The sequence below is a fragment of the Micropterus dolomieu genome, linkage group LG14 (genome assembly GCF_021292245.1).
Source record: "Micropterus dolomieu isolate WLL.071019.BEF.003 ecotype Adirondacks linkage group LG14, ASM2129224v1, whole genome shotgun sequence".
Lineage (NCBI taxonomy): Eukaryota > Metazoa > Chordata > Actinopteri > Centrarchiformes > Centrarchidae > Micropterus > Micropterus dolomieu.
Window position 1 is genome coordinate 21,467,088 of NC_060163.1, and position 25,663 is coordinate 21,492,750.

Below are 25,663 nucleotides of genomic sequence, written 5' to 3' on the forward strand. Positions count from 1 at the left end.
ATACAGGGGTTACATACAATGATACTGTATATGTTCATTTTATTTCTCTCTTTCTCTATTCCCTACCACACAGTGTGTGTGTGTGTGTGTGTGTGTGCTGGAAGTAGGCTCGTGGAGTTTGATGTTTCCTTTCTTTGCTATCATGAATAATTGATTCAGCTCACCATCCCCAGAAGGTTCTATCCAAATGAAAGCTAAAATAACGTCTTCAACAACAAGTACAACAGCAGCAACAGCAGCAGCTCCTGTGCGAACATGCAGCCAGTCAGCTATATTCTGACAATGGTGATATATGTAAGGACGTGTCCCTTTTCACTCACCCTACATAGCAAGAGAGAGAGGAGGAAAATGTGCATAATAGTTGGAAGAAAGCTTATCCGGAAACATGAAAAAAAATGTAACATGAACACATTGCATCTTGATCCAGATGAGCATCATGTAAACACACACAAATGGAGGAAATGGAGGAAAAGTGAGGTAAAAGAAGTACGAGAGCACAGGCTGGATAATGACATAAAAGATGAAAGGAAGATGGTAAGCAAGGGTGCAAGATAGTCATTAGGAGGCAGTTCTGTACTTCCTATAGTGGTGCAGGTGTGTGGTTACATGTATACATGTGTTTGACTTCATTGTGTGTAGTCATGTTTGAATGTGTGTGTTCAGTTGTTCACCCTTAGTTCCAGTTAAAGGAAATCTGAATCTGAAATCTAAATGATATTTTAACGCAAGGCCCACGGTTTTACAAGCTTGGTGTGACAGTTGGTACAGCAGTATGTTACTTCCCATGATCTTGGAATAAGGTTTAATGTTCAGTTGTCCCTCTACTTTTAGCCATGTAGTGAAATAGAGTCAGTTTGACTTTGGGAAGCAGTACTGAGTCTAAGTGATCTTGTCTAATCATTCTAAGAGGCCCTATTAGCAGTTAGATACAGTAGGTATCTGGTAATCAAATGTAAATGATCAACAGCTGGTGGAACATTAAAAAGTCAGAATCTCCTGGTTAAGCTGTGAATCAGGACCTCTACAGTTCTTCCTGTCATTCTGTGAAGGAAAAGATAGCTCTAGCAGCTGAAGTGTAGAGCTGTCAACAGGATATTTTTACTTAGATCTGACTTGTAATTTGTCAATTTTAGCATACATGGAGCAATGTGTAGATGTCCTTAATAAATGTAACACCAAATGATTTATTATTGTACCTTATTGTGCTTTAGCCAGGTTGATATAAATTCTTAAAGTCTGTCTGTGGTTGTGCTAATGTGTGTGTGTGTGCTAATGTGTACTTACTGTGGTGTCCTAGTTTGCCTTGCAGTCTTTGAGGTCAAATAAGGAGCAAACCTTCCACACTGTGTAAAGAAGAATAACACCCACAGTCACGCAAGCACACACACACACACACACACACACACACACATATGTTTGTTCCTCTATCCCCGTGGGGACATCTCATTGACATAACGCATTCTCTAGCCCTTTACCCTAACCTTAACCTTCACAACTATCTGCCTAATCATAACACTTGCCCTTACCCCTTAACCCTCAAACAGCCTGTTAAGCTTGTGGGGTCCAGCACTGTCGTCCCCACAAAGCTGTCAGCCCTCACAAGTATAGTGGAACCCTGGTTTCTGGACCCCCTCAAATATGGTAAAACAAGCCCACATACACACAAACACACACACACCATCATGCTGTCAGGATACATTTTCATAGATGCAATTAAAGCAACATCATCGTCCACATAATCAATGACAACCACAAAACAAACACGCTGCCAGTTTCCACAGATCCGGCGGGCTTGGGAACACACATTGACGTACACGCAAACACACACACACACACACACACACACACACACACACACACTGATACTTACATAAAACACAACATTATCTACATTTGCACAAAATCACACATTTCTTTTAACCATGGAGAGACAATTTAAAGCTCAAGAAGTCTAGAAATGCATTAATGTCTCATGACACAAAGAACACACACAGGCAGAGGAGAGAGGGGTGTCACAAACCATCACCAGAGACAGGTCAGCATACAGTGACACAGCCAAGATGGAGTGTTGTTACCCAACATACATGCGCACACACACACACACACACACACACACACACACACACACACACACACACACACACAAACAATTTACTGCGAGTGAAGCGCAGACATCATGGGACCTGACGTGGGCCGGGGGTTTTCATCTGATTGGCCTTCACATGCACTCTGGTTGTCGTGACAATAGCTGTCCCTTCAGGACACTGGCGGTCCGAGCTTGGCATGGAACTGAGCTGTGACACTGATGAGGGAGTTAGAAACTTTTTAAGCCTCTGTGTTGATTTTGCTGAAATTCATTTGTTTAAACATCTCAAAAAAAACATCTCATGTGTACTGCTGGCTCCTCAAACTCACTGGACATTCAGCATGACAAGGATTCAGCATTTTCATTATGTTAAAATATCAAAGGAACAATTTAAACAATTTAATTTAAAAATAAACAACAACAGCAAAATCCTTTTCCAAAAAAATCCTCTTTACTTCAAGGAACACACTATGGAAGTATAATTGGGATATTTCAGATATTCATAGCCAGTGTTTCCTGCAGAATGACAGTGTAACTGTGGCGTAAGAGGGTGCGCGCATGCAGTCGATAATGACTACCAGCCAGGGTGCTAGCCTCGAAAACCCAGCTATATTCTAACATTAACTTCAACATTAGCTAGGCTCCTTACATGCTTACTAATAATAATAACGTTTTTTAAGCTGGGTCACTGACAATGACAGCATTGTGTAGGACAGATTTGTGCAGCTGTGTTCATGAGGGAGAGGGAGAGAGAGAGGGAGAGAGAGGGACAAGCGAGAGGATGTTCTGCGCGAATGCGCTACGGCACTCTGCAATCAAATACGATTTTAAATAGGCCTAGGAAACCCCCCCCCCAAACCGGCACTTCATACAGGCCCTCATTTCAGCCTCTATCTGAAACAAGCTGGTGATACTCCTGTTTCTCCTGCCATGTCAGAGGTGTTAACCTAATCAGCAGCAAGCAGTTTGTAAACATAGCGGTGTTAAAAAGGCAGTAAAGTGCAGGTTGCATGGTGGTAAAGGCACCAGTGTTTCCATTGAAAGAAACGTTTTGCTACTTTTTCGGCTCAGGTTGCCGGGAGTGTGGGGCGGCGCAATTCTTTGTGGGCGTGGCTGGCATTCTCTGCCTGGAACAAATAACAACAAATAACAGGGTTCCCCCTGTTATTTGTTGTTATCTGATCTGAGGTTTTTTGTCTCCCAGGGATTTCTTTTAAATACTTTCACCAATTTGAAGCTTTGGCCATGTTTAACATGAGCATCTGACATTGTAACATTAGAGATATGCCAGAAAATAGGGAGAAGCATAATAGGTCCCCTTTAATATGTAAATATAATATAATAATAATAATAATAATAATAATAATAATAATAATAATCTTTATTTGTAGAGCACTTTTCAAAAACAAGTTACAAAGTGCTTTAACAAGTGTAAAGACAATAATACCCAAGAGACAATAATACAAAAACAATACAAGATAAAAGCATGAAAACATTGAAAAGACTAAAATACACGTTTAAGATAAATATAAAATTAGTAAAATACAATAAAATAAAAGGGATAAAATAAAGTCAAATAAGATCAGTAAAGGCTCTCCTATAAAAGTATGTTTTAAGAAGGGACTTATAAGAGTTCACTGACTCAGCTTACCTGATTTCCTTGGGCAGGCTGTTCCAGAGCCTCGGGGACCTGACAGCAAACGCTCTGTCCCCTTTAGTTTTCAGTCGAGACTCTGGAACAGATAGCAGACCTCTGCCCGAGGATCTCAAAGTACATGCTGGTATGTATGGGACTAAAAGTTCAGAAATATAACAAGGCAGGAGACCATGAAGAGCTTTAAAAGTAATCAATAGAAAGTAAATTCTAAAACATACTGGGAGCCAGTGTAATGAAGCTAAAACGGGGGTAATGTGGTCATATTTCTTTGTTCTGGTTAAAAGCCTGGCAGCTGAGTTCTGGACAGTCTGGAGTCGATCAATAGATTTTTGAGGTTAAACAGGTGAAAAGGCTGTTGCAATAATCCAGGCGTGATGAGATGAAGACGTGTAAAATGGTCTCGGTGTCCTTAAAAGTTAACATAGATCGAATTTTTGCTATATTTCTAAGTTGATAAAAACATGATTGAACAAGCTTTGTGGTGTGCTGCTCGAAATTTAAATTACTATCAAACCAAACACCAAGGTTCTTTGCCACAGGCTTAATGTGATTTACTAGTGACACAATGACCAGGATTTCTGTTTTGTCTGAGTTCAGTTGGAGGAAATTATTTGACATCCATTTTTTAACTTCACAAAGGCAGTTGTTAAGTGAACTCAGCATTCCAGGGTCTGTGGATCTGACGGGCAAGTACATTTGTGTGTCATCAGCATAAATATGAAAAGAAATACCATGTTTATGGATAATATGTCCAAGGGGAAGCAGATACAAGGAAAACAAAATGGGTCCTAAGACCGACCCCTGAGGCACACCATATTTAACTGGACAGAATGAAGAGACAGTTGTTTACAGACACGCAAAACTTCCTATTTGACAGGTAGGATGAAAACCATTCTAGGGCAGTACCAGAGATCCCCACCCAGTGCCTCAGTCTGTCTAACACGATGTTGTGATCAATGGTGTCAAAAGCAGCGCTAAGGTCCAGGAGTACCAGGACTGAGCACATACCTTCATCAGCAGACATTAAAAGGTCATTGGTGACTTTAAGCAGGGCAGTCTCAGTGCTGTGGTACTTCCTGAAACCAGACTGAAACTTTTCAAATAATTTGTTATTTTCCAGTACAGTGAGCAGCTGTTTGGACACAATTCTTTCAAAAATCTTTGCAATAAAAGACAGTTTTGAAATTGGTCTAAAATTTTATCTGTTCAACAGTCCAGAACCCAAATATATTCAATTTATAGTGACATAACACAGACCAAAGCAACACATTCTCACATTTTATAAGCTGGAACCATGAATTTTTTGTATTTTTGATTGATAAATCATTAAGCAATCGTTTATAAAAAAAATTGTATAGAATACATTTTCTGTCAATCAACTAATCGATTAATCGACTAATCATTTCAGCACTAGTGTGGATGCACCTGTTACAGCTGTGTGTCTGCAAATGTGTGGTACAATCATCAGATCTGTCAAAACAGATAAATTCACCCAGAGGCCTGATAAATCCAATCCTTCCAGCAAGTGTCAGCAGGAGTTACAGCTATTGAGAGTGACAAACATGGCTGCCACAGACTGGAGAGAAGGAGGTGGGGGGCAGCAGACAGTCAGACAGACAAGTACAGACATAGACAGACTGTAGGTTTGAATTCAGAGATTGCACGATAACTGTCATCCAACAGAGCAGACAGCCAGGGAGACACACAGCTGTCGTGGGTTTAGTCCACGCCTTGCTGTTGTGGTCCTCCCAACTGTGAAGTGAACCAATGCCGCCGTTCGCTTATGCAACATTGTTTTTTGCCGCATTTATCATACATTGCAAAGCAACACAATATCCCTCAGTATGCTCAGCTAGCAAGGGCAGTTCCTGCTATTCAAAGGCACACAGCGTTGAGCAGCAATAATGAGACCATCCACATCAAGAGGCACAATGAAAGCCCAGTTTCCCGACTGGCAAAAACAACAGGATGCCGCTGCAGAAGGGGGGCTGATAAGTCCTGCATGGCATCAAAAATTTAAATGGGCCACCACCATGTTATTTCACATTTCTCACGGCCAAATGCACAATCTGGCAGACTGTTTTGTTTATAGAGGATTTTTGGTATGCTAGGAAGACAAACGATCATGAAAATAAAAAATAGTGACATAATGGATTGAGATGTTTGGGGAAAATGAACAAATATTTAAAAATGGAGGACTAGAGATGGCAAATGGTTAGCACCTGTAATAATGACAATAAACGGATGATGAATAGGTGGAATGAGTGGGACTTCACAAAAAAGGAAGATGAGGGGGTGCAAGAAAATAACCACTCCAGGAAGAATGAAAAGAAAGGAGGAACAGTGGGATGGATGTAAAAAGAAGTTGTGACGAAAACGTTAAGAGCGTACGGATTGATGAAAAGAGATGAAGGAGGAGGAACAGAAGCAGCGGTGATGAATGGAGAAGACAAAGATGAAGAGGGAGATGACTCCAGGGTGGGAGAACCTAAAAGGAGTAAGGTGGACAAGTTTGGTTATGAGATGATGTGGATAAATAGAGACAGAAGGACTTGACAAAAAGGAGGAGGATGGGAGGAAGAGAAGGGGATGGAGTGGTGAAGACTCATTAGCCTACGCAGGGCTGGTACATTGAGCCTTCCCTGCACTACTGTTTCATCTCCCTCTCTTCTCTCTCCTTTTGTTCTCCAGAAATATCTGAGTGGGTGGGAGAGAGAGTAACAGAGTGTGCGGGAAAGAAGGAGAAAGTTACAGTAAGTGAAGTGATGACTTAGAGTGAGGGGGAGAGTGTGACAGAGGAAGTAGATGACTAGTGAACAGGTCTGGAATTTATTAGAAAATGATCAATATAATATCAATAGGATCCCTGATTTTCATCACCAAAATGGTTCAATCTTTAATATTATCCAATCTGTAATTGCAGGGCAGTAACTAAATACACACAGCATGAAATTTAAGGATCTCTCTGCTGGGTTTCCAGTAGAGTTTTACAATGGAGGCACTCCTTCTTGTCTGAAATAACGAGGGCCTTTGCAAACGACAGAGAAAATTATTACATTTTTATGAAACATAATAATAGGCTCATTAAGCTTTAGGGAAAACGGGCCATGGCACTAAATCACACAGCAAAGGCCACATATTTCATGAGTTGGTTGACTGTTTAAATCCTCAGCAGTTAAGGCAAACGGTCAAATTATTACCTAAACTGCCTGGTGTAAACATCCATCATTGTAGAGATGATTAGTCAATTTATCAAAAATTAAACTATTTTTTAACTTGATCAAAGTTTTTTTCAAGCAAAAATGCCAAACATGCCCTCATTCCAGCTTCTCAATTGTGAGGATTGTTTTTGTCTTATGTGATATTAAGTTGAATATCTTTGACAAAAAAAACAAGAACTTTTAAGACATCACTTTGGCGGTTAAGTAGATTGACCAACTGATTCATCGATTAACTGAGAAACTAACTGGCAGAACTAGTCTTTATTGCGGCCCTATATCACTGTTTACAAACCGACTTCCAGGTCTAACTTCAGCCAAACGTTACTGTTCCTGTGTGCAGTGAGGAATTATTAACAGCATTGAAGGTGCAATAAACTTCTGGCTTGTTTACAACCTGTCTGATATTCTCACTGCTCGTGTTTCTTCCCTCTTCTGCTGTAATTTTAGTGGTGTCGATGTGTTTCAAGGTCTCAGCAATTATCTCAATGAGTACAATGATGTAAAAGATGACGAAATTTGACACAAAAAAATAATAGCACAGAGTTTAAGAGAAAATGTTGTGGAGCACTTAAGAGCTTTTAAAAGATGAGCAGAAAGATAGACGTAAAGCGGGGCATCGTTTGGAATTTTTGAAATTCTTCCTCCAAAGCAATACCTGAGTTTCAGTACCAAAACCAAAACAATACTTTTTTGATAGCTTGCTTTGCGGAATATAATCACGTGTCTACAAAACTCTTAATAAATGGAACAAGGTTCTCACATTTTAAAATGTTTAGTTAACACAAACTAAAACTGTCAAAATTTTGATTTAAATAAGGTCTGATCAAAGAATTAGTGAACAAGATAACGAATCTGACCAGGCGTGCGATGCCAACTTTCAGTATTTAACAGTTTGCAGTAGTCTGTGCTATAGAAACATTTTGGTCTGGTTCAAAAAACATTCAGGTTTGATACCCAGCCAGGGGTAGATGGAGTAGGGAGGAAAAAGAGATAGATAGGTGAAAACAGAGAGACGTGACAATTTTGTGGAAACCAATCAGCAGAGATACTTGGTGTTATTAATAGACTTGAAGACGTAAAGAGCGACCGATATTACATGAAGTACACAGTGAATCATTATCAGGGGACACTTCATCTTTCATTTCTGTCTCTCACGCAATTTTCTCTTCTGATGGCCATCTGTCAGACACCATGGTCTCTCTAATTCTCTCACTCTATTATTTATTTTCAGCTATCTGTAACACACACACACACACACACACACACACACATACACACGTTCATGCTTTAGGTGTGGCACGATGCTGCAAAGACACTGATGGCTGTGAGACCCCACTACCTGGGTCAAGGTGACACCAAGCACAGCAGCCACAACAGAGCAAACAAGCCAGTCGGAGAGAGGGTTTGACACATGCCAAATCAGTGAAAAAACTGAGACACTCAACACTTCTCTGGAATCACATACTTGAACCCTTCACCTTTAAAAATACACATCGAGACACCTACACAGTGCCTTTTTGAAATCAAGAGCTGCTCAGACTTGCAATGTGAAACGAACAAATCCAGAGAAACAATTAACAGCTGAACCTAAATGAATAGTGGGGGTTTCCAAAACCAGTTTCCACCACTCCCCGCATTCACAGCTGAATTCACAGAGATCTACATCCATGCAATCCACCCATCCATCCAACCACCCACCCACCCCGAATCATCCAGCTCACCTTTGTCAGTCGAGCGCCTCGTCTGCCCAGGCAATAAAAATCCTGCACCATAGTAAGGGAGGTCCTAAATAAAAGGAGGAGATTGTAGGGACATGAAGAGGAAAAACAACACGGGAACAAAAGGCAGAGACAAGAGGACAAAAGATAGAGGGAGGGAATAGAAGGGAAAAGAGGGACAGAAAGAGGTAAAGAATGGCCCAGACAGGCAGAGAGCTCTCCACAATGTGAGCAGCAAGGGAGGGCGAGCGCCAGGTGTCAGTACGCATACACTCACTGAGCTGTGCATGCGCGAGCACACACACTCACACACACACACTCACAATCACAGGCAGACAGGCAACTCACTCTCATTCCCTCCCCCTCCTCCTCCTCCTCCTTTCGCTCTCTAGCACCAATAACTCTCCCTCATCCTCCTCTTCTCTCTCTCTCTCTCTCTCTCTCCTTTCAGCCAGGGCAAAATTCCTTAACTCTTTAAAAGCCAGTGATATCCAGGATCGATTTCTCTTTCTACTTCCACTCATGCTAGGGCTTAACGTTTAATTGTTTTTATGTCAAAATCACCATTTAACATTTCCTATATTAACCAATTGTTTGATTCAGCCTGGGGCAGTGGAAACCAGCTGTAAAAATTAAGTTCATTTGGCGAACCTGTTGGCAAACAGTTGCCTATTCACACATCCAGCAAATATGACAGAGCTACGTTAGCATTTATTTGGTCATGTTTCTGGCCACCTAGCAAATGCAAGTCCAGAATTAACTCTTTTGTAGTTCTTTATCTTTAATTTATCTTTATGTTCCACTCTGTTCTCCAGCTACTTACTAATTGCCGTTTGCTGCTGGGCGTCACTACAAGAAACTCTTTTCATACTATACTTAATCAGTTGATTCATTGTTACCATCAAAATATTAATTACATCAACTCTGCTTATAATTTACATTCTAACTGTGTCTGACCAAGCTGTAGAAGGTAACCACTGATTTCACCGGTTATAGTGACTGTTGCCAGCAGATTTACTCAGCTGTACCTACTTTGTTGAATTCTGCGAGCTGACCTAAGAAATAAAGAAAGTGGCTGTTACTCCCTCAATGCAACGTGCCTTTTTAGCGGCAGACATTTTGACTTGTCATAGTAGAAATAGCATGTGGTGGCGATGTTCTATTCAAGTGTCAGCCATGTCAGTGTGCCAGCTTACACCACCAGGACCCTGGAAGAAAGGCAGCTAAATGGTATTCATTCCTATTTACACCTTTCCTACTTTGACACGTCAACACGTCTTCCGTGAATTGCTTTCTTTTGATCTATTGTCTGTACTACTTACGCTAGGACACAGGTGGTTTGTCGAGAAAGAAACAACCCTATAGAGAGTAGGCTCTTTTTGCTGTCCAAAAAACTTCATGTAGATTTCGACAGTAAGCTAGCAGTTGGCTCAGTAGTTGTCAGGGATAAACGACAGTCATCCAGTTTGTAATACATTTTATACTACTTTTCACTTAATTGAAAAATGTATAAATTGACATTGACAAAAATAAACATTAAAAATAGCTACGCATAGGACTCGGTACTCTGGTTTTATGTGCATAAACATAAACAAAAGTTGTGTGTCCTGCTGCAATACGCCACTATCAAGCTATCACTCAAAAACCCAGCAAATCCTTCTATGAATTTTCTCACTAGTGTTCACATATTCAAAGCCTATCACTTTCCATGACTATAGAATACTGCCATCATTATCCCCGCTCAGTCGCTACCTAAGAAAGGACACAATATCTAGGTCACAGTAACGCCAACTGCTAAATATCAGTCACACTTCAGTGAACACGTCCCTTTAATCAAGCCGTCAACACTAAGTAGAGAGTTGACACAGATCCAGCATACAGCATCAGACGGAAGGATGCAACAAACACCCTCACTTTACAATCAAAGTCAGATTTTTGTGCAACTTCCTGACAAGAGCCAGCGTCAAAAATATCACGAGGAAATTAAAAAGAGGAATAGGCCATAGAGGGATAGCAGGAAAGAGAGTAGAGCAAGGGTAACTGACACACTGAGACAGAGTGAGACTTCCCACTATTGACGTTGTGATCAGAGAGCGGAGGAGAGGTTAGACCAACGCTTCTTTACCCACGCTTCACGGTGCCCACGCCCTACTGCTAGAACTAAAATGCACGGCTTTTACAAAAGAGCTGCAAGGGAGAGACACAGCTACGGACTCTTGTGCTGGTCTCCATTTAAATGTCACTGTACTTCCACACAGCAAGTGAAAGTACTCGGAACATTGTGAGAACAGCCGTCAAACAGCTAGCAATGTCAGTGTCTGTCAGTGGGATATTCAAGATCCTGCTGTGGGTAGTCTTAGAGCTGGTGGAACAAGTCCTACATGTACTGTACCGATTTTGTACAGACATGTATCAGGTCGTTAATGCAGATTTATGATGGCAATCAAACCAGAACTGCTAAATGCAGAAGGCAGACTGGTGGCTCGAAAAACTGAGACATGATTCACGCAATCTTTCACACATCAGTGTACTACAGCAAAAAAGCATAAGAGGATGTGCTTCACTGTGATTATTGCGCCAATGATGATACAAAAGGAACAATGTGCAGTTGAGTACCATTGGCAGCAGTGAGTACTAGTTGTTACAGCAAAGATTGCACTTGGCAGTATTGTTTTTTTATTCTGCAATTGAAATAACATACACTCTTTAAAGTTTTCTTTTACATTCTTTTACATGTACTGTACAAAGACAGGTGAGAAATTAAAGGAACAATTTAATAAGTAGTACTATTTCACGGCAGATATTTTGACTCGTCATAGTAGGAAAAGCAGTGTGTTGTGTTGTTGTGTAGTGTTGCTAATTACAGTAATGCCGGCTGGTGGTCCAGTAAGCCATGAGCCAGCATGCACAGTACCTACACCCTGAAACTGAAGCAGCTAAATGGAATTCAGCCATCATTCATTTTATTATTCACACCTGTGCTTCATCTACTGTGACATGTCAAATGCCTGTGAGTGGATATACGAATGCAGGTGCTTCCAAACGGAGGAGGAGAGCTCACTGAATGTTTTGATGAAAATTGTGCGATTGATACGCTATGGCCTGCACAGTCAGTGCATCACAACTGAACTGAACTCTTATGGGAGATTATGGAGCAACATGTTAGTCATCACTCTCCACCACCACTATTAAAACACCACATTTGCAGCTAATGATTATTTCCATTACTGAGTCATCTGAACTGATTAATCATTTAGTCTATAAAATGTCAAATCTTAAGATGCCAGACCTGAATTCCTTGTCTTTTCCAACCACAGATATGCAATTTAAAATGATATATAACAGAGACAAGAGACAAGTCCTGACATTTGAGCGCTTCAAACACCTACCTTTTCTTCATAAGATGACAAAAATGATTGATTATCAAAACTGTCAAAACTGCCAACAGCTCACATTTCACTCACACATGACTAAAACCCAACTACTGTTGGTTGAACGCTCCTGGTCTCTTTATTTCTTTTCTTTTTTACTCCAAATGAGAGTTGATTTCTATTGTATGTCTTGATTGGGGTGAACATGATTACTACAGAGGGTGTGGAGCACAAGGCAACGTCACAGATTTTCTAGACGTGTAGAGGAGAGAATTGCTATATTCTCTTTGGAAAAAGCCAAAGAACCGCTATTGCAATGAACACTACAGACTGGCACCAGAGTAAATTGAAAGTATAATAAAGTGATTGCACATATAAATCTCATATAAAACATCTTGAGTTAACTCTTCAATATCATGATACTGATTTCAACCACCCTGCTCTCACCATGACTCTCAGAAAGGATCATAGAAGAGGTTTCAGGCTGTCACATTCTTCAAGTAGCCAATTCAGTTGAGGCACATGGGTGGCTATGACAAGGGTGGTATGTGCATCAAGTGGCGCCACTGAACCGTAATGATGAGCCCATAAGTGCCTCCCACTCCACGAGATAGCATAGTGCCACCGCTGACACTTCGGGCCCGTCTTCTCTCAGACACCCGCCCTCTCGACAGCCCATCTGAATTGTCCTTGACCTTCAGGACACTTTTGTTTTGTTATAGCTTTGATACCATGGATACCCACTGACGAGGCCACAGGTGTCTGCTTGAGGTTGGCAGCGTTGGAGCCATTTCAAACCCCTGGTCAACACTGGTTATATCATCTCTGACCCCTGCGCGACTTGCAACTTCTCCTGTTCTTTGTTGTGGGAAACGGCTGATGAGGCCACAGGCATGGAAATGATGAGGTCTTCCTACTAATGGCCCTTCATGTCACCACTCATGAAACCTTTACAGACCAACTCCATGCTTGTCTAACATACTTTATAAATGATAATGAGCTTTCTAGAGACAAGAGGAAAATATGTAAGGCAGTCCTTAGGAGAGAGAGACCAACTAAAGAGCCGAAAATAAGCACTGTTTGACAGTTCCTTAAACAATTAATCTCTCTGATCAGGAAAACAGTATTACCCATGCATATCTATAAGAAGGCATCTCAATTTGTCTTCACACAGCAACTTTACTCTAGCATGCAGCATCTGGTGCAGCACAGTCACTCAGTCACTACTGCACAAAGGGACCTCAGAAATAAATGTCAACAGCTGAAGGAAAAGGTCTAAATGACACGTTGCAGTAAAGCTCGAGGAGGTAGTAGACATCAGCCTGTTTGTCCTTAGTAACCAAAGGTCAAAGCTCTTGACAGCTGTGTACCATATTGATTCACGGATTCATTGTCTGCCGTCTACAGTCTGTGTTTAGACAGCAACTTAATGTTCACATTTAAAGGGAATAAAAAAGGAGTTTATAGATGAACCTACACTCAGCAGAATCATACAACAGAAATAATATGACAAAGATTTTCCAATGTGAAGATCTGCTGCTTTTAAATCACTGTATGTTGAATATCCGTGGTTTTCTGAACTGTTGGTCATACAAAAGACATTTGAAGACACGATCAGGGGCTGTAGGAAATTTGATGTTTCACAATTTTTAGACCAAACGATTAATCAATTACTTGAGAAAATGATCTGCAGATAGAATAATGAAAATAAGCATTAGTTGAAGCCCTAAAATAAAGCATCGAACATTTCTGACAATGTCAAAATTAAAGACAAAATCAAGTATATATCACAACAAAATGTTAGATGCTAAACTGCATTTCCTCATTACTTATACTCTAATCAATGACATCAAAGTTGAATCTAATCTAATCCAAACATTTTATAATCTGTAGTGAATGAGGCTAAATGTGATATCCCTCTGCAGGAGTACAATGTTCCTGTTATCAAAACCTGGTCCACTGAAATCCCTCCATTCATTTTTTTCCCTGGGTTCATTATTCCGGGACGGAAGAGGACATTCTGTGGAGCAGTAGGTGCCAATCTGTCGCTCTGTGGAGATTAGCCAGACTCAGCTCAAGTTAAGCTGCTGCTGCTGCTGCTCCTCCTGTGGCCCCTTACATCTATCTGATAGGTGGAATGATTGATTTCTACGCAGTAAACGCAGTCATTAATGTTCACTGGATATTCCATAGATTGCTTTGCATGCAAGTAGCAATATATATGTAAATGTAACATCTGCATATAAGTGCACTGACTACTTAACAGATAAAATAATTTAATTATTCATAAGTAAACATAAAAATTAAATAAATAACGGGTGCTAGTGTGGTACACAAATGGCCAACAATATGGAAATAACTGTTGACTGTAACTGAAGAAGGATTGCTCATAAACCCGGTCTCATCTCTAAAATATTAGATTGTCCATAAAAAGGTAACTTAAAAGTTAATTTAACCACTGGCTATATTGTTACTCAAGGGAATTCCAAAACATAGCAATTGTATGTTTAGCTTTAAACAAACTGAAATATAACATTTATTTATTTTCACTGGTTTAGAACTTCCACTTTATTCACAAAATATAAAACTAGTATATTGGAAAATCAAATTATACAGTATTAGATCTAAGAATTGTGCAAAGGCTTAGAATAGTGACATATAAAAGAGCAGCATAACAATGGCAGTTAAAACGGTCTACTTAAGGTTCCTGTGTTATATTCAACACACAAAAACTTCCAATTTCGACTTGACTAGAATGGCCCTGTGCAGGTGGTCTTATCTGTAGTTTAAGACTGATAATAATTTACACTGCATTAGAACTGGCTGTTGTGTCACTCCTCGTGTCTTAGAGCTCAAAGCATGTTTGCTGATCTGATGATCTCTAATTAGATTTCTCCACCACTGTGGAAAATGAGCCATCAATTAGTGTACTGTGATTAGGGGGACCGATTTGATTCCTGTCAAGCACCTGCTGCCTTCAGACTTGTCGAGTTACTGGAACGTTCCACGACTGACTGAAGGGAAGAACGTGGCTGCTTCTTTGCTGTGAGATGAATTTAAAAAGGGGTGTGTTCTGGGATATATTGACATTTTTGAAAACAGGCCTTTTTACCTTTTATTTGAAATGAACCTAGATGTATAAAGTTAGTATAACCGTTTCTTAGTAAGTGCTTTTAACTAACAGCTAACATCATTCTCCCGATCCTAGAAGAACAGAATAAGAACAGATGGACAAGAGGGCCTTCTCCAATCTAGAGAGGCTATTTGTATCAGTCAACCCATCACCACTTCATCTTACAAGCATCTCAGTGCATCAACAGCACAACACAGACTAGTGGCATTGTGATATACTATATGAATTAATCAAACAAACAGATTATACTGTGCTTAGATTTCTGTTGACACCTAACCTGTTTGGTACAGTTCCATCAGCCTCCAGGGTGTTTGCGTTCAATTGGACTTGTATGAACCTGTCAATCAAACTCTGATGCAGACTAAGCAACTGGACCGAGACCACATCCAAGTGAACTCTGGTATGGTTAATTTGTGGTGTGAAAGTTTCAAAATTCAAAAGCTTAAATCCATCTGGTGATCCTGATCTGCGAAGAAAGCAACTTCCTGATCTGTACAGTTTAAGCAATGTTTAGCCTTTATTTACACTGTACAAGATAATTTTGTAACTGTGGTAACCTGTATGCTCGTCACCACAGGAGTACAGTTTGAAAGACGTGTGTTGAGCTTGGGTCATAATCTGGATTTTATCAGTTCCCCAATAAAAGTGAGCGAAAGATAGCGACCATACACTACCTCTTTTTGTCTCTTTTCTGTCTGTCGGGATTTATGACATACCAGGGTCACTAATAAATTCACTCATAAATTTGTGAACACCAGATGAGATAAATAAAACATAAGATGCAGTAAAAAGCATGATTGCTGTCAGTCTCTGCAATTTAAATTCCCTACATGGGTCCATGTAGCACTAGTGTATTGTATTCCATTTCAGGTGAGTAAAAGCTAAATCTTGTTATTCCAAATGAATTCCAGCTCCTGATGTGAGCATGTGTGGAAACTGCATCCGGTCTGCTAGACTGCCACGCTCAAGCCCCTCGCTCTTAGTGCTTATTAGTCATGCAACAGCTCCCTGTCCAGACACCCCAACCTTTCAACCTCATTTCTCATTTTCCAATCAGACAATGCCATAAACTGTAATTGCAGTGTCAGGCAATTGACTTTGTGTCATGTCTAGACCCACTGATAGGAGCAAGAAGGAGACTGAGCAGTCAAAATTGAATCAAACACCTCCAAGCTCCCCCATTTTCGAGCTAGAAGGCACAATGTAAACTATCCGAGACCACGAGGGGACATTTTTCTTCTTTTTCACATTTTGGCTTTCCAAGTGGGTGTACTTGTACATTAAACTGCCACAGGCAACAGTAACAGAGGGCCAGTCTGTCACAATGAAAGCCTTACATGATATGTGTCTTAACGAAAAGACTCAGAGCATATCTGATATCTAAACACTGCTGCTGCCGTAACTGCAAGACATTTGTCCTTTTTGTTTAAACAGCCTGAATCTCAGGCTGAGAGATTATACATGCCCTCGCTCTCAAGTGAACATTCACTTCAGATCTTAAAAGGCATCTGATTAATCGCAGAGCGGTGGGACTGAGTAGAACAGCAGTAAGTTACAGACTGACTCAACTATTAATGACAGTGTCTGAGAACAAAACACAATGTAGTTTCCCTGAGATAAATAAAACATACGGCTCAGTGAAATGCACATGACTTGCTGTCTGTCTCTGAAATTTGATTTCCCCCACGTGGGTCCATGTAGCGATGATGATGCAGGATGACAGTCGCCAAAAACCATCCAATCAATGAGCTGTGAGTCCGTATGGCTTAATGCTTACAGCTCTTGGTTCATTTGTAAAAAGTCAGTGTGAACACAAACCAGACAAGACTTACAAGACGACCGTGTATCTTGTTTGTTCTTAGATCAGACCAAATGAACCAAACAACAGGTGTAAAAATGTCTCATAGGACAAACAGTGAAGCAGTGTCTTAGTAGCCTATTATATTAGCCTATTATATCTTGAAAAATAACAGTCTGAAGACAAAACAGACTACACAATGTAGTTTCCAGAGAGATAACAACCTATTCCCTGAGTGTGTCACAATAAAGATTCATATAATTCAGCATCACAGCAATCAGAGCAGCTAATCTGTTATTCAATTTAAAAAATGCCATTCACCAGCTTAGTAACTTGGGGCTTACACAATTTCTCCAGTGCAGATCAAGGGACAGCTGGCTCATCTGTTGACTCCAGATTAGCAAGTATATTCCCCTTCAAAGCTCTGGCATTCATGAAGCAACAAGCTTACTTGAAACTGCATCAAACACGGGACGAACATTTTATCGCACAATCTCACATTTAAAATAAAGACCAATTTCAGCAGCCAGTGCATTCGCTTTTGGGGGCAGTCTATAGAGACAGTTTACAGTGACAAGTCCTCTTTTTGAGCAAAGTGCACCTCCCACAGTAGCAGGAGTGGCATGTAGCTTTCTAGCGCTCCCGGTCTGTCATAAGCTGATAAGTCAGGGTTGCTAGAACAAGTCCTCAAGATGTCCTTGGAAAACTGGGAGAGCAGCTAAGAGAAAACATGTCTGTGCATATCCAGTATTTCTGGGTCTGTCTTTAAATAAAGGCTAAAAGTGCCTGTGGTGGCAGTGTGTGTGTCTGTCCATTCGAGCGTGTACATATGTACCACGAACTGTAGGAAACTGCGGGATACAGATGTTTCAGTGGAGCAGCCAGATTGTAAGATCAGCACTCGTCTGCTGGGAGTAGTGGATTCCCTGCAAAGTGACAGCAACAGATATCAAAACACTGGAGGGTACTCCAGTCATGTGCTACTGCTTGGTCTCTTCTTCACTTCACACATAACTACACAAACACACTGAAGGCAGAGGGGAGGTAGGTTTAGTTAGCAGCAAGTTCACTTCAGCCTTGAAGCCTTGCAGTAAAGGACATGACAATATAAGCGAACAAATCAAAAGATGCAATTTGTATACTGTAAGTACTGTATATGAATTCATTGAAAAGCAGTTCTAGTAAAAGTCAGCAGATGCTAGATAAGAGCATTGTAGATGCCCTGTGATCCATGATGAGGAAAAGGGGTTTTAAATAAGATGCAGTATATTGTATGCATAATATTTTAACTCGATAACTTAAGATTGAAACAGAACATTTTTGTGACACAAACTGCGTTTGTGCATAAAATTGTAACTGATCATCAAACATTCGGTGAGCTATTTGGTTAAATCCTTTGTATAAATAACCACTGCCAAAAAGTTTCAAACACCAATTTTTTCATCCACACATCCACTGAAGTTGTGAAGCTGAGAGAAGAGATGGTGACATAATATAATGTGGGATATTTCCAGCTTTGCAAAATTATTTCATCTGTGCAAATCGAGTGGGTGGCTGGACGAAAGCCTTCAGAGGGCCCATTTTCACACCATAATAAAAGACCCTATCCTGGGGAGACATTTAAGAGAGTGGAGGTTGTTACACTGGCTTGGCAATATCCCGAAAACTATTAGATTCAACTAAGTGCAACTGTACTGTTACAAAATGCGCTCTCCCAAGTGTTGCTTTTAGCTGTGATTATCCACCACATCAAAGACCCTGTTCCTCTAAGTGAGAGTTTAGAAGGCTTGAGTGACAGTATTGCATGTGTAGGAACAAAAGGTTTCATGTGGCTTTAACAAGGACCTTCCAGTAACTACTGCATTTTAATAGGTATTTCACCTGACTGTTGGCTAAAAGGGATGTACAGCTTGGTCTGTGAACTACACAGAGAAATGTTTTTGATTAAGCAGAGACATCTGTATTCAGGGTTTCTGCAGTGTTAAATCCAAATTAAATGCAAGACCTTTTTATTACAAAATCAAATTAGATTTAATACTTGATCATACTGGAAGAATGCTGGAAAACCAGTACAAGGCCTACAATTATTTATTAAAAACGTGAATTTATTGACATTTATATCAAACTTTTGTCAGTAATTCCCAGCAGTATCTAACAATAATTCCTAGTAATATTATCAGTTAATTAACGTGACCAAATAAGTGGAAAATTGAAGGATGGATTAACCTTTTTATTAAAATTAAACCCGGCCCAGTATGAGTCAACTTCGATGAGTCGATCACACTTTGAGATTATAGATGTAGATGTCTCCTGACATGTTGATGTTACTGTCCATTGCAGACAAGAAAAAAAAAAATCAATGAAAGATAAGACTTGATGTTTTAAAGACTCTTCCAGACTTTGAGATAACCTGTGCATTACACCGGATACCTGCACTTTAATATGTATAATATAACCATGTTTGACACACAACAAGAACAGAAATGTATGAAAACTTAATCTGTTGGGATGTGTTGAGGTTCACCCGACCTGCAAAAAGTGACCTCTGGTGGGAAGCTTTTACTCTGAAACAGCTTCAGGAACTGCCTTGCCTAACACTGTGCCTTTAATTCTGATGGCACAACAAAAAAAAAAACAATCATTAAACAGATAGGTTCAAACCTCAAACCTCCGGCAACAAAATAACAGTTTAGCAACATTAAGCAGGTGCTACAAAACTACTGAACTGATGTAAATCGAGCTTGGTTGAGCTGGGAACTATCGAGCAAGGTTAAACAATCAAGGCGGCAGAAATGAACTGCTGCATATCCATGTATAATGGAAACAAAAATCTTCACAATACAGCATGACATAGCATGACCAAAGTATATTGTTAAGTGGCAGTAGAAAGCTAGTTTTGTGTTCTCACAACAAGAGGTAATGCTCAGCAGCAGAATTGATGAGCCGATTTGGATCTATTATAAGCAGAAAACAGGTTTTAAAGGGTCTTTGGAAGTCACAGATTACTCTTTAAGAACCAAAATACATTTTATCTTTCAAGCTGTGTGTTCCTGCTTCCTAAAATACACCTAGTGAACATTTTCTGTGTGCTGACAGGCAGATGTGTCATTGTTTGTGGCTGGCATCACAAGACAGACTCACCACTGCTGCGACTCTTGCGGTTGGCCTTCCCTCCCGTCAGCAACATCTTCAAGCTGTTCCTAAACATGACTGCAGCACATGCCCTGGACTAGACTACAGAAAAATCTGTTGGGAAAGAAGAAAAGACAATGAATATTAATATTTCTAAAACCTCTTCCTGGGGTCCACACAAAACACATAACAAGAACAAAAATACACTACACAATGATGCATAAAACAATAGATTACAAGGAAAACACAATCAACAGACAGAACATATACACAACATAATAAGACATCAAATTTCAAAGAAATACACAATCATACACAGAAACAACAAATTATCAAGAAATACAAATATAAAATAATGTATGATATGCTCTTTTTCTAATATAAACAGACATGAAATATTCCTTTACTTGTTTTTTTCTAAACTAATATTAATTTTAGTTTTAACAATATGACCTGGAAGGGGATTCTATTCAACCATAGCTTTATACATCACTGTGCATTATTTTGAGTTTTTGTTTTGTTTTGTCATGCCTCGTATGGTATGTATGTACATTATGACTCAGATTAAGTTGCCTATACAGACAGTTGGGGGGTTTGCATACATTCATTTTGTTTATAAAGCCTAGAAGTGATACTTTTAACCCCTCATCAACCTTCAACCAGAACAGTTTGCCATGCATTTTGATAACATTAGCCCTCATTGTACAACGAAGGGCTAGCCGAGCAGCTCTATTCTGAATCCGATATAGTTTCCCTAAGTTCATCTTTGTAGTTCCTGACCATACCACAGAGCAATAATCTAAATGCGATCGCACTAGGGTTTGCAAAACATGTTTAGTTAGATACTGTCTGCTGCGAGATCCAACTGACATTATTAACAATACAATTCAGTCATTAAAAGCAAATTAGAGATATCAGAGCAACATAACTAAAACCTGATTGTCTAGACAGGAGAGAAAAAAAGAGTTATGCGTCAGGAAATGCTGATATGGGGAACTCTCATTCTTGTATACTCATAATCTGATATGTTCCATCAAAATGCGAGATCAAAAGCTTCCTTATAATTAGGGAATAAAACAAGGAAGTACCAATGCTTTTACTCCTACTTCCTATGAGAAAGTTTGACCACTATTTATTTTTTAACAGTGTTTTATCTAAATTCACCCATTCACTCATGGAGCGATAAGGAGTTCAATGTCTTGCTCGAGGACACTTTGATACGTGAACCGCCAACCCAGCAATTAGTGGTCAACTGCTCTATCTGCTGAACCACAGAGGATCAGTTCTTTGGCATGGGATCCTTGTTATCAATTGTTATTAACTGGGTTACTTATCCATTATTTAGATCATCAATCCAATCAAAATATACCCTGGATTAACAAAAAATATATCCAATATATACAGTATGTAGTATGTTGAACAGATGTTTTGCACATAATACAAACAATGTATGTTACAGTATTGTAAAACCACAGGCGGTGGAGGTTGGGCTTTCAGTACAAAAGCGTAGGTACATCGCCGACAGACAACACCATAAACCAAAACATTGTCTTCATTTCTTGACTGCAGCTTGCTCTCTCCCACTAATTCCTTCCCTCAGTGAGTAGTAAAAAGCATGGCAGCAGATGTTCTCCATTAGGTGGGAGTGACTCAGCAAAGCCCCACAGACGAGCTCCAGCTGAGCAGCCAGCTTTTCACCCAAACAATTAAAAACAACCTCAAAGAGGAGGACATGGAAAAGCTCTCAAAAAGCCCCCCATCCCCCAACCCTGCCAAACCAATGTTTTTCCCAATCCCCTCCTGACCTTGAGAGGAGTCCAAAAAGGCTTCCAGGATCATAATACTGCGAGGGACACTGGGGAAGTGGCAATGACAGTGAGGCAACATATGATATAATAGTCAGGAGGGATGAAATTTAGCCATAGAACATGTATCTTTGATTTACCTAATTCATTTAAGGTTTTACCTTTCTTTTAATTGAGTATTTTAGGAAGAATTAGCTCTCACACTTAATGATTTAAGCCCAAATGGACTAATGCTAGTCTCCAAACAAGTAGGGGCAGGGGGAAGACACTTGACTGTAATGCAAGAGCATATTATCCTAAATTGTGATGAGGGTGAACTTTTGAACCCCTGCCCTAGACAACATTTTTAAACATGTTTGATCTGTCCGGGTGGCTTTTAGTAGAAAGTTGTTGTACAGTAAGTCTCAACAAGACTGAAAACTGAGTGCAGTCCTGGCAGTTGCCAATTTTCCCAAAGTGTAGAGAACAAGAAAAAGAATTGAAAGAGAAGTCAATTTGAACCACATCAAATATACCAGGGGGAAACCTGAGGGGAGCTACTGTGCCAGACTACACGTTGAACCCCCACCAATCATTGCCTGCCGTTTTTCACACCTACAGGTTCACTGAGATGAAATAAAACATCACTGAAGTTGTGAAAATAGGTGTGATAAGAAAAAAAAAAACTAACACACTAATATTTTTGATAGAATGTGATGAAGAGGCTTCCCAGATGCTGCGTTGATTGTCGTCCACTGTGACAAACCACACGGGACAAAATGAGCAATTGTCCTGCCAGATGCTTATTTTGGTTCACAGCGCCCACATCTGTCAGGTCAAGCCATTATCAGGTTCATATCATGAAGTGTAATCTTGGCATCGCAATTCTAACCACAACAGAGCATACAAAATACAATGAATAAAATAATTTTAGAAAGTACATGCGGCAGTATTACTATTGTTATTATTATTATATGTAAAATTTCTGTCCAATTTAACAACCTTTTTACACTAAATAAATACATTTCTTGCCACTGACTGGCTAGATAGAGAAGTAATTGCTGGGTAGGAGTGGCAGTGACAGAGGACGCTGATGTCTGATATGATGGTGGTGCATCTAATAACACATTTGACAGCGGTTATGATTCCTCTACCCAGTCAATAACAGTGCCAGTAAATGTCCCTATCGAGCAAATGAAGGTTTATAGGCTTTTAGTGTTTTATATTTAGGTCTAGGATCAGACTTATCAGTTGAGATTGTATCACAGGGGCTGATAATTAAACTGCTCATAAAAACACACTGCTCTGATTTAGAGCCATCACTGACAATAAATAAGAATGTTTTTGACCTCATTTGCCAAGCAGTGCAGTGTCACACAGCCATTGTGACAGGTTCCTCTAAATAAAATATGAGCCCTGATGCGAATCAGTATATCTTCAAGGAAAGTCTGATATTTTTCTGTGTGACATTTGACCAGATCCTGATGCAACTATTCTCTGGTGAACTAAACAGAAACCCAACAGAATCAGAAATTGCCTACAGGGCTGTCTATTATAAATGTGTTATCAGAAACTGACAATTCTCTTGGCAACTGAGCTGAGGCAGCAAATTAACTGATGCTACAGGCAAATAAACTCACAAAAGACATGACAATTCTCTAATTTAGGGACATTTGCCATTTTGCTAAATTATTAAATGTGCCACAATGGGCAAAAATGTGATGCAATGTATTAGTTTCTAACTGTATTCCCATGTTACTGTCAATGTGACTAATTCTTTCCATTGTATGTAAAGCAGAATGAGTGGACCCTATGTTAGAAAGATCCCTATGCTCCCTATATACACTCATCTAACTTCCTGACCCTGATTGGAGTGGTGCACACACTTCAGCTCTCCAGTCAAGAGGGTGCAATTTCGTATAAGCTATATAGTCTCATTGGCATCCGACGCAGCTGTGACTTAATGTCAAGTTACCTATGACCAATCCTGGCAATTAATAACTTTAACTTTACCAAACCTTTCTGGTTTTATGTTGCTTTGCTTTCAGCTAGAGAGCTAGGTTGTAAGATCCCACGTTTGCTAGTGTTACATTTGACAGTGAATGCATGATACTGGAATAAAAATTTGACAATAATAGATAATGGTTTGACAAATACTAAATGATTTCAAATAATGGAGCTTGTAGCACTAATAGTAAAGGCTGATGCAAACCTTAAAATATAGCCTCATCCTCGTGGGGGCTTCATTAGCTGCTTAACATTTTTTCTAAGAATCCTCATAATGATTTAGTCTTTTTCCCCTTCTTTTTTGCGTCACCTGTGCAGTTTACTTGACAGTAAATGCATCTGTATGATGTGTGATAAAGGGTCTTCGCTCTACAGTCAACTTCAGTTGGATTAACTGGCACCCCTCCGCTGTGGGAAAAAACTAGTTAAAAGCCAGCTTAATCGCGGCAATCATTACGGCTGCTTTATGATACGGTGACACAAGTGATCCTTACACCTACCAGAGGGACAGATGAAAAGCATTAGTCACATCAAAAGCGGCAGAGCTAGTTCAAGGTGGCTGAGCAGTGACACATGCCATGAATGGCAACATCGTGGTGTGGGCTGACTGGAATAGTCAAAAATGTTTTACAATCCAAACTTATGTATTATTAAGAGTAATTTTCACACTGTAAATTTCCATCAATAAAGTATATTTCCTATAAAATAACACTGAAACACTTAACACAACTAAAATGAACACTCCAGAAATGAGGAGAGCTTTTATCATGCAGAACCACGCGAGGCCTTCCTTCTGTCTGAAATCAGTACATTGGTATGAATCATGTGCATTCCCATGACAAGATGTAGACAGTGGTAAGAGAGTGTAAGGTGGCTGTGGGTCAGATCTATTGGCATGCACGCTCATCCCTAGAGATACAGCCATGGTTGCGAAGGGGCATCTACGCATGTATCCATGCATGTCACTGCAACTTCACCTCAGCATAAAATATAAGCAGGGAGCTGCTTATTATATCTGGTCTGGTTAGCCTACAGGCCAGAAGGCATTCTGTGATTTTAATACTAAATCACAATCTTCGGAAGCAATGATTCAGTAAGTACATATTGTAACTTCATGTCAGCTCTCCATAGTGTAGCTGAAAGGGTATAGGAATGAAATGCAAAGGACTTCCCATTCTACCCCAATAAATCTGTCCATATGTATAGCAGTAAGCTAACCAGGCAAGGCAATAGCTATAGCAGTTTACTAACTGCCAGAGCAGAAAATAAGGAGAGATGTTGCTGTCTCTTTCTAGAGGAGGCAATCAATGTATGAAATCTTAGAGGACAGGATACTGAGTAGGCAAGCAAGCACACACACATTCAAACTCACAGGTCGCCATAGAGAGACAGCCACACACACAAAAATGTACCCGTGTACACAGCTGAAGCAATGTTTCATCTGAGGGTGTAAGCATACACAACTCTCATTCCCACTCTCTCTGACCCTGTGTACCGGTCTTTGTGAAGGGAAGCCAAGAAGCAGCATGCTCTCACAGATAATGTGCGTAAGCGGATGCAGCCCATCTCAGGCTCTTCCACGGCTCGGGCATAATGCTCCTCCAGTGTGTTAAAAACCACTTAAAGGCACATTCACCAGCCCTGCATGATGAGCCACTTTCATCTGCTCTGGTCACCCGAAGCAGCACACTTGTTTGTTCTGATGAAAAATAAAACACAGACAGCTTGGTTCATTTGTAAGCATGGCTGAATTAAC

The 25,663-nt window shown here is 40.0% G+C and overlaps 1 protein-coding gene across 4 annotated transcripts in view; it reads right to left on the bottom strand.

Annotated features, from left to right (window-relative positions):
- tanc2b (tetratricopeptide repeat, ankyrin repeat and coiled-coil containing 2b) overlaps nucleotides 1–25,663 on the bottom strand; it is a 138,616-nt gene that overhangs the window by 83,542 nt on the left and 29,411 nt on the right. For all 4 annotated transcript variants that reach the window (XM_046068660.1, XM_046068658.1, XM_046068657.1 and 1 more), the window contains exon 3: nucleotides 20,126–20,230. In XM_046068660.1, coding sequence (XP_045924616.1) covers nucleotides 20,126–20,192 — 67 coding nt within the window. In that variant the 5' untranslated portion in view covers nucleotides 20,193–20,230. The remainder of the gene's footprint in view (nucleotides 1–20,125; nucleotides 20,231–25,663) is intronic.